The 10771-nt window shown below is 37.9% G+C and overlaps 1 protein-coding gene across 7 annotated transcripts in view; it reads right to left on the bottom strand.

The window, feature by feature from the left end:
- Window positions 1-1172: 1172 nt before the first annotated feature.
- Window positions 1173-10771, bottom strand: part of METTL8 (methyltransferase 8, tRNA N3-cytidine) — an 86371-nt gene continuing 76772 nt past the window's right edge. For 5 of the 7 annotated variants that reach the window (XM_082689178.1, XM_082689180.1, XM_082689181.1 and 2 more), the window contains 5 exons: window positions 10106-10169; window positions 7825-7964; window positions 3921-4027; window positions 3735-3800; window positions 1173-3025 (listed from right to left, as the gene is read on the bottom strand). In XM_082689178.1, coding sequence (XP_082545304.1) covers window positions 2886-3025; window positions 3735-3800; window positions 3921-4027; window positions 7825-7964; window positions 10106-10169 — 517 coding nt within the window. In that variant the 3' untranslated portion in view covers window positions 1173-2885. Of the gene's footprint in view, window positions 3026-3734; window positions 3801-3920; window positions 4087-7824; window positions 7965-10105; window positions 10170-10771 lie in introns of all 7 variants that reach the window. The other 2 variants (XR_014300247.1, XR_014300248.1) reach the window with 1 other exon arrangement.

The following is a 10771-nucleotide window of genomic DNA, read 5'->3' as shown; positions in this document are numbered from 1 at the left end:
GGGTGAGTTTTCCCATACAAACTAGAGTATAGTGACTATTTAGATTGCAGAATGGTAGAAACCTCCATGTGTTCATAGTTTAGAGACAAAGCATATGGAATTGAATCAAGCAAAGCAAGTAATTTCTCAGAAATCAACATTCACTGAGTGCTTCAATAAGATAAATCTATCACACTGAATGCAAAACTTTTAATAATAGAAACTGTTACCTTGACGTTCTTACAAAATTCTGAATAGTTCTTCATGTGTGAGAGTTTTTACATTTGGAAAACGCTCAAAAGCGAATTTTTAGAAGTGGAGAGAAAAGAGGCTGCATTTTTAATATAGACTATTTCATTGTTTCTGTATCGTAAGAAGATGAAGGAACATCTTTTTCTGTTAGAAAGAAAATGGTCCTTTTGAAATTCAGCTCCCTCAGAAGATGAATTTTTAAATCTCAAATTCTGTCTAACTAACTGGTCCTAGCTTTATGTCCATGCGGAAAAAATAAGAATTTCATGCAGCTATCAAATATTTTAAACTAATATCCAGGCAGATACATTTGCAACACTTCATGATTTTTTAATACCTACAGGCAATATTCCAAATCAGGCCTTTCTCTCCACTGGCCTCCCACCGCCGCCAAAAATCTGTATTTTGTCTAGTAGCAAACTTTAAGTAGGGGGCTGATTTAGGTGGGCTAAGCAAGAGAAAAGACTGACCAGACAAGTGGAAAGACACTTGTAGAAATGGCCCTACCGAGTAGCCATGTGGCACGGGAGGTCTATGATAGACAGAGCCCAGAAGAGCCCAGTTTATGTCTCACAGTCCAAATTTGGCTGATGTATTTTTGAAGTTTCTAAAGGTTAACTACGTGCTATAATACATTATAGAAAGACACAAAGCTGAATTTTACTCTGCCAGTCAAAAGCCTGGCTTGAAACTGCTATTTAGGACTGAGAGAGAGAGTACAATTTACATGTGTGAGAATGTGAGAATGATTTTACCTTCTGTTGTTTTTAAAACCACCTTAGGCCACGATTTTTAAATTGAGGCACAAGAAGATCTGCTGGGGTTCCCATAGCGACATTAACGTGTTTAACTGCCCTAGTTGTATGTAATACTTTCAGGACTAGTTTGGCTTTTAAATGTATTCTTTAATTATGAAATACAACTGAGTGAAGAGTCTCAGGCACATTTTAACTTCTGCATTTATTGACTGATGCCATGTAAACAGAAAGCTTGATATTGTACTTCTGAGGAATTGCCACCAAGGCAAGTGTATGCAAAACCCTTTATGTGGTCTTCCTGCCCCGATGTCTGGCCTCACTGCATTCCATTACATATGGGATACCTCAATCTCTCTAAATGTATTTATAACATGAGTAGAATAAAACAGAAACAAACTAACCTTGGATTGCTCCAGACTAGAGACTAGAAGCCCACGTGCCCTCTATTCAAGGCTGTCTAGCAGCTGACTCCTACCCCATCTTTTCTCCACAATTCATCATGGGGAATGGCCCACACCAAACACACTTGTCTTCTCCCCATCAGGGACTAGGCTGACATCCACTGCACCCCAGAACCTGATGTTTCCCCCTTTCTTCCCACCAACTAATCTATCTCTTTGGAACCACTATTGCTGCCACTAACACTACTCTGGGACGCGCTGTTTGTGACTGTTTCTTTTGATAACAGTGCCTTCCTTTTCCTTTGAGGAACTTTCCCGCACCTCCATACATTCAGGTGGCACCATCAATGAAGCTTCCCTGCCCCAAACTGTTGAGAGATGAATCCATGACTCAAGTTAGACCAATCACATTCTTCCGAAAACTGAATTTTAAGTGCATTCAAAAAGGAAAAAGAGTGGGAACTGAATTTTTCCAATGGTAGTCCTTTGAGAGACTTCCATTTCTTCTAGATTTCTGTGGCTCAAAGTCTGCTAGCTGCTAAGTTCCCTACTTGAGTACCTGTTTATATATTATCTGAGACTGTGATTTAGAGGCTTGGGATGTGCATGTTTTGCTTTGACAGCCAGATTCTATCTATGCTCTCTGAAGACAGGGCTGGGTCTGTATTTATTGTATTAGTCCATATAATTTAGCACAATGTAAAGTACTCAGTATATGTTGTATGACAAATGAAAAACCAATCTTAGAAACTCCATTTTTACAAAGTGCAATTTGCAAGCCAACTTAAATCCTTTTTGAGGCAAGGTGGTAATAAGAATTTTAGGGTGGTATAATAGTTGACTTAAAGAGAGCTTACAGTAACGTGTACACCTAATAATAGCCTGAAAATAATGTTAGCATGGGTCATACTTCCCCAATTTTAGGAAACAGAAACTAAAATTCTATTTCAGACATTAGTCTCCGAATTAAAAAAAAAAAAAAAAAAAAAAAAGAGTTTTGGGGTAAACAGAAAAGGTGAAAACAAAAAATTCACCTAGGCCTTGTGACTTGCGGGGAAACAAAGGAGTACTGTCTCTCTGCTATCAGATAAGAGAGGAAGAGAGTGTAACTCTATTAGACTAACACATAAACAAATGTTTTTTTTGCACTTCTAAAAAATGGCAGGGTATGGTTTCTCAGAATCATCTGACTTATAGCAGTAATTTAATTGAAAGCTTATAAATTTCAGAGAACAAACAAAATGGTTAGACATAAACACAAACAAGCTTGAGCACATTAAGCTTTGAAAACACGGAATACGGTACACTCTTCCAAATCATTCACGAGTGCTTAAACAAAAGAGCTCACCCATGATAAACAGCAGGATATACAAATTCTCTTTTCTTCTGGTTGTCCTTTCAAAAATGAAAGATCTACAGAAGTCTTTGTACAGTGTAATCCTCATGATTCAGCCATGAAAAAGGAGTGAAAATCCCAACTTGGAGGTTTTTTGAATCAAGTGTATTTCTGGAATTTGCCTTGAACCCACACTCGGTGCATTTTCACTTGTTTTTTCCTATTCACTTGTAAACGACGATCAACCAGATTTTGCTTCTCATCTAACCCAGCCTTGCAGAACATATTGTGGACTTCCCCTGTGAGACAAAAATGGCAATCAAATGTATATGTGACTGGTGCATGGTGGTGGGAGAAGGGGGACAGTCAGGAACAATGGAATATTAATGGAATGACTGACCATCTAAATTTCAGTTATACTAAGAGACTCCCCAGTACAAACTGGTTAAGGAAACCTGTAAAACCAAGCGGACTTCTTCTACTTCACAAAAATACACCAAATATGAACAGCTTAACATGGCAGGCATAAACAGATATACAATACTACTGGTTGCAGATTTCAATATTTTGAAAGGTGCCCTCTGTTCTGAGGGGTTTTTTTGTTTCCAGAGACCCCAAACGGCACATTATAAAAGTACTCACAGAAGTTTGGAGAAAATCCTTGAGTGGAGAATTAATTTTAAACACTCATTCATTTTTAAAAATGAGAAATTGACAAGAGATAAGTAATTTTCTATGGACTCTTAAAATCAAGTTCCCTCCTCTGGCTGTGGTATGTCATCATTTTATTCATATCTGGGCTAACAGTACTTCCAAAATGGAACAGACTACACCTTCACTTGGCCATAAGAATGAAACAAGTGATTCTTTAAAGCAGTTTCAACTGGAGAAAGATTAAAAGACGAAAAGGCCATTTTTGAGCTTTCACATAAAACAGTTACAGTGTGGTTACAGAGTAACCAAAGAGAGTTCCTTCAGCTAATTACTTTCCCTTAGAGATAAGCATACCTTTTGTAAAGAAATATACTCTGGTACCATCTCCTCGAACATAAAAATTTTCAGATAAGCAATGTCCTAAAAAACATAATTGTGATCAGAGAAACTTAGTATTCCTTAAAACAAAACAGAAATGTGACATAAAATATAAACACGGCATTTTAAAAACACATGAAAAGAATTCCAAACTGAATATACCCCTTTTAAAACGAAGCTGAGTCTTATCATATCTTCCATAGTCCCGAAATAATAGCACTCCTCCAGGTTTCAGTAAGTTGGACAGTCGGTTTACAACGCCTTGCATCCTTTGAAAACAAAGCAAGATAATATCTGCAGAAGTCTTGCTTTACATGCCACATTTAACCTTTTAAAAGATAAAATAAGGTAAGTTCCATGGGGCCAAAAAAATCTCACTACAAACCTAAGGGCGACAAAACCAAAAATATTCTGTACAGAAAGGAAAATGGATATCAAAACTTGCTAAACGATTAGACTCAGAAGACCTAGAGTATAAGGTAATCACCCAAATGACTGAGTGGTGTCTTCGCAGAGCTTGATGATGTCAAAGCTGCACTGCAAAACTACATAGTTCCTGGTATTTCTATCAAGTTACGGTAGTCCCAAGGCAGATAGTCCCCTTATTTTCCTTGCAAGATAAAAAATATGGTGGAGCTATCCCAAATTGCACATATCTAAACAGAGATCATGTTTCCTCCAAAACTAGCCCCTTCTCCTTTATTTAGTTCAAAGGTGCCATCATTCACTGAAGTGCTACACCTCAGAGGTATTTTTAACCCCTTTTCTTTTCCTCCTCTTTCACTAGACTCTCCACAACCACGTGGTCATCCAATTCTAGGTCTTCTTTTTTTAAATGATGTTTTGTCTCCTTTTTGTTTCCCTTTTGTAGTCCTTTAGTACAAATTGAAACCTCCTTAGGCCTGGAAACAGAATACTTTCTAACATCCTTTATTATTCCCCTGTTAATTCTTCCTGCATATCAGTGAGGAATTATTCTACTTAAAATGATGGTTTTGTCAAATCATCCCTTTGCTTAAAAATGTTCATGATTTTAATCCATAGGATAAAATCTCAATTTCTTAGCTGGGCTCTTAAGACCTCCTTCAACTGGCCTCAATTTCTCCAACATCTTTCCCACTACATCGTAATGTGAAGCATGAACTCTGCCCAAACTGTTCCAAGCTTGGCTCCGAAGCAATCCATGCCCTTGTTCACGTGGTTCCCCTCAAAGAATTCTCTCTTACTTTCTGCCTATTTAAATTCTATTCACACTCCAAGCCCCAGCTCAATACTGGGAAGCCTTTACTTACTTTCTTTTATTATTTATTCTTTTCATCTGGTTCCCAATCAAATACAACCCCTTGTGACTGCTCTTGACTTAATGTTTTTGGTTAAATGTTCATGGTCTTATGTGTGATTACGGGTCAGAGATGGCAAAGATTTCAGATCTCATATCCATGCCGAGTGACTGACATGGGCTGCCTACAGACCTCAGTGGGAATGACAATTAGGGTACAAAATCAGTTATGAGTGTCTGCCCTGAGCAGAGAATGGTAAATGGAAGCCTGTGTGCTGAGTCCTAGCTATCTCTGCGTTATCCACGCTACTTAAAGCTTCTAGATTTTCTTATTTTAAAAATGAGGAGTTTGCATCAGATAATCTGTAAATTCCTTCCAATTAAAACAATGTTCAGTGGAATAAAGGAGAGAAAAGCCAGATTTATGTCAGGTTATGAAGGAAGTAGTGAGAAAATGAAAGTCACTATGAAAACAAGATAGAAATGTAACATAAAGAGGTGGCATAATTAGATGAAATGCTCTCTTAAAAAACTGGAACATAAGTACATGAAAGGGAAAAAAAGAAAACTCTTTTTCCTTGTTTATTTTGTTAGAGGTTATTTTCACACTGTGTTTATGGCCTTAGAGTTCGGCAATTAAAGAAAACCATATCTAAACCTTAAAATATTCGCATTCAGGATAAATGTCTTATGTACAGAGAATACCTTTCTGTAATTACTACTAAAACAAAGTATGAAACATAAATGCAGAAAAATAAACAGCCAAATATTTCAAAATGCAGCCATCTCCCTCTGCAAATCCTTTCTTCCCAACTATCCTTTAACATCTAGTGTTGTAGGTAAAAGCAAGGGTGGGGGCTGCTTTTCTTCATCAGCGCACTTTGCTTGGCTCAGTGCCAAATTCCAGAACCAGTTCCTGAGGACTGCAGGTGAGCGTGGGCTGGGGGAAATGGACAAGACAAGAAATGGGAGAGGGACCCTTTTCTTTCTTTATCTGCCTTGGGCCAACTCTGCTATCCTCATCTACCTCTAGATGGAGGGTAAGGAAAAGGAAAAGAAGAGATTTTAAAAAGGAGTATTTGTTGATTGCCTACTCTATGCTTGGATCTGTGGTAAACATATTGTACTTTCTTTTATTTCAGTGGTAAAGACAGTTAACTCTTCTTTTTTTAGCCTTTTATAGTTTATTCCCATTTAAGCTGGATTCCCCAGTCTCAAGGTCTAGCAGAACTGCTTGCCATTCATTTGTGCATGGATTTTTCAAGCTGGTAGGAAGCCACTTTTCTAAAACTTCCACGGAGCTGAATATACCACCAGAGTCCCAAATGACCCTAAAGATACTGTCTTTTCACTTAGTAGTGCCTTCCTTCAATTTACTCACCTTATTTTCAGATCATTTCTATATAGGTAAGAAAGTGGCTAGGGACAGGATACATCTGAATTTATTTTATACTTAGAATAACAGTAATCTTTCCAAGACATCTGCTTCCCCTTCTTTTTAACATTCAGTTCAAATCATGAGAAAATACATTATCTACACTAATTTTAAGTAGAATTTTTGTGGTCTTATTTGGAATTTAAACATTTCCTGTTATAGGTGTCAAATAGAAAATCTTGTTCTCTAACCACCTACTCCATCCTTTTAACTATTCATTCTTTTAACTATGAAACAAAATACATAGATGACATCTCTCTACCAGTACCTGAATGATGCCAATATTCTAAACAGATTAGCAGAAAGACACAGATTATAGAAAGTGGGAGGAAAAAGTGGCTTCAGGGAATGTGATATGTCTCACCAGGTGCAAAAATATGTTTCATTCGGATTTATTTGGAAATTTAATTTGTCTTTCAACAAGCAATCAAAGTGCTCATCTCTAAAGAAGTAAAAAGACTATAAAGGGTCCTAGTGAGTTTGTAATTGCAAAGGGAAAAGCACACGTTAACTCGGTTTCTTTGGGAAAGGGTCACACTCATCAAACAAAGACTGGTTGATGTCAAGTCTCTATCTACCAGCAGAGGAAATTTTCGGGGTTGAATCTACTGCCGCAGCAGAAAATCCAATTTTAAGAAAACTTACACATGCACAACCCTTGCCACCACACGTGTGTCTTAATACAAATGAGGTGGCAGAATTTTAAGAGAGGTGATCATTTTAACAGCTGGTAGTATCTCTTTCTGTTTCCTCTCTGGACAAAAGCTATGTCGACTGTTTCAAAACAATATATGAACAAAAACTTTAAGTCATAAATATTTAAATGATGGCAATAGCCAATCTTAGATGATAAAGGTCCAAGGTTAATCTAGCAAATCTTGAGTACCTCTAATTCCCTGGAGAACTACTTTAACACAAATTTTTTAAAGCCTGTCGACAGACCGGTGTGAAACCAAACAGATTCACAGCCCACCTCTTCACGAACATTCAGTAAGATACTAAATCAAAGATGTTTGTTTCTGATCACCAAGTACAATTTCCCTCTTGGGAGTCTATTAGGCTGTTCTGAATTTGTAATTTCCTTGAAGCACCGTCACTTTTAATAGGAATGTGTCTAGCCAGAGAATGCTCACTTCTCTGACAGTGATAGAAAGCTCACTAATGAAGCAGTTTGACCAGTTTCTTTCCCAAGTCGGAAGAAAGGAAAAACTGCATTTAAAAGGCTGCATGTTCACACAGTGTAGTTCACTAAATCATAAATTCAAGAATTGTCACTTTTTAAAAAATATTTCTGAAAACTACAACTGATAAAGGGGCTTTACACATTGCTTTGCCCTTCTGTCTTTGGTTACCTGTCAGGATGAATGGAAGAGAGCACAAAGACAAGGAGAATGACATCCAGTATCCCATCTGGAAAAGGGTAAGGTAAGCCCTCATCACAGACGTCATGAACAAAGGCATAGCACTGGGCTGCTCTGTAGGACGAGTGCAACTATCATGATAAGGGAATAAAAAGGGGAAAATAAGCAGTTAGCAGACTTCTAGCATTTTTCTTAAAATAAAAAGGTCAAACTTTATATTTCTCCTAGTGCCTTTTTCCTCTGTAAATCTGGATGCACTTTATTTCAGATTCAGTATTCTGTAAGCTTATTTCAAGTTGCCATAAAAAATTAAGTCTTGTGCTTGGACTCATAGCATTCTTCACAATCCCTCTTTCGTTTAAAAAGAGGAATAGGGGGGCACCTGGGGGCCTCAGTCGGTTAAGTGCTTGCCTTAGGTTAAGTGCTTGCCTTAGGCTCGGGTCATGATCCCAGGGTCCTGGGATTGAGCCCCGCATTGGGTTCCCTGCTAGTGGAGAGTGTGCTTCTCCCTGTCCCTCTGCCTGGTGCTCCTCCTGCTTGTGCTTTCTCTCTCTGTGTGTCAAATAAATAAAATCTTAAAAAAAAAAAAAAAAGGTCCAGAAACTTCAAAAAAAAAAAAAATAAAATAAAATAAAAAGAGGAATAGGGCAGGCCTTTGATTCAGTAGGCAACATTGTTGAAAGACTATCATATATTATTTCAGAGGCACTGAGATGGTCCTCAGTTCTCTTTCCTACTGCTTGTTCCATGCCTCCTTTGGCTTAAAATACAAATATCCTCTACTAAATAATCAAAAATTAGATAATGGCAATGATAGCACAACTTTATACATATACTAAAATCAGTGAATTGTATAAAGTGGTGAATTCCATGGTGTGTGAACTGTATCTCAATAAAGGCTGTTATTTAAAAAAATTAGAACATACATACACACAAATTTGCCCATAAAACAATACCAGAAGGATATATACCAAAATACCTAACCTTGATTCACCATAGGACTCTAAGAAGTATGATTATAGGTGAATTTTATCTCTCTGTTTAGGCTTTTCAGTATTTCAGAAAATGTCTACCATGATTAACTATTACTCAATATCAGAAATTAAGTTCCATGTACTGATTATACATTTCTGTTAGCAGAATTTCCATTCCTTTCCCATCTCCTAAAAATACTTTTTGCTAAGGTAATGCTTACTAGCTTTTGGGGATTGGTCAAACAAGTCCAGGCTCCCCACTGCTTTTCCAACAGTCTAGGACAGTTTACATTTGTACTATGTGCCTTCTCAATTTTTTTTAACTTCATAATTTTTATTTTTATTTATTTATTTATTTATTTTTTTAAAAAGATTTTATTTATTTATTTGACAGACAGAGATCACAAGTAGGCAGAGAGGCAGGCAGAGAGAGAGGAGGAAGCAGGCTCCCCGATGGAAGCAGAGAGCCCAATGCGGGACTCGATCCCAGGACCCTGAGATCACGACCTGAGCCGAAGGCAGTGGCTTAACCCACTGAGCCACCCAGGCGCCCCATAACTTCATAATTTTTAATTTAATGAGTACCTCTTACATGTTAGACTGCGTGCAGGGATCTAGGGACATAAATATGAATAAGATCATCTTGTAGGGGGCACCTGGGTAACTCATGGTGAAGAGTCTGACTCTTGGTTTCAGTTCAGGTCATGACTTCAGGGTTCTCAGATCAAGCCCCATACTGAGATCAAGCCCTGTGCTGGGCTCCACATAAGGCATGGAGCCTACTTAAAATTCTCTCCCCAGGGCATCTGGGTGGCTCAGTTGGTTGTATGTGACTCTTTAGTTTAGACCATGACTTGAGTGTGTGACTCAAGTCATGGTCTTAGGGCTGATGAGACCCACGCTGGGATTCACGCTCAGCAGGGAGTCTGCTTGAGATCCTCTCCCTCTCCCTCTGCCCCTCCTCCAGCTTGTGTGCATGTACTCTCTAATAAATAAATAAATAAATAAGATTCTTTCTCTCTCTCTCTCTCCCCGCTCTTAAAAAAAAAAAAAAGATCACCTTGTAGGACCTGTTGACCTTTCTGGGTGTACCAGTACCTTCAACTTTAAATACAAAACAACTTCTATCATTTTAAGGTGATACCTTAGGTATCAGCTGATGATATGATTCCCAGAAATAGTAAAAGTTCGGTTAAAAATGGTCACAGATAACATCTGAAATATTTCAAAAATATCACAGCAGCAGCAAATAAATTAGATCCTTACCTGGCTCTCCTTAAAGAAAATATGAAGCATACCTTTACTAGCTCCACAGCTCTGGAAGCAAAATCACAACAGTAAAGAAAGGACTCTGGAACATTCCTATGAAAATGAAACCAATATTTAAATCTAGAGTTAATCTATGCTCAGGTTACAGAAGGAAACTGTAGGCTTAAACTTGTTAAAAAGTATTTCTTTAATAGAATTTTGGATGACACCTGGGTGGTTGTTTCTTCCTTTTAGACATTATTCTCTATAATGGCATATGGGTGCCTTCATGTTGCTTCTGAAATAGCATTGTCTCAAATGCTTACCATTAATTACAGGGTAACTTTCAAATTCCTGTCCTGCTTTTGAAGTTCTCCATTATGTAAGGCTACCTACCCTTACATCCCATCATACTCTCACATGGGAAACCTCCAAAGCTATCCATCATCACTGCTCCATCTTTCTCCTGCTCCCCCCACCTCCCCACACTCTTTCTTCTGTGCCTCCAGCCAGTAAGGCCTATAGCTCCTTCATAGCTTAGTCAAGTTCTACCTGTGTGCAAGGACTCTCAGACCCCTGTGTCCTTGGTGCTTCAGTCCCCTTTCTCTGTGTACAACTCATTTGACCCTCTCAGAGAGGCTCTGATGCCCCTAATGGAACAGAAACATATATATATATATACATATATATATGTATATATATATACATATATATAT

The sequence above is a fragment of the Mustela nivalis genome, assembly GCF_964662115.1.
Source record: "Mustela nivalis genome assembly, chromosome: 11".
Lineage (NCBI taxonomy): Eukaryota > Metazoa > Chordata > Mammalia > Carnivora > Mustelidae > Mustela > Mustela nivalis.
Note: the sequence above shows the minus strand (reverse complement) of the source record. Positions and strands in the feature narration are given on the sequence as shown.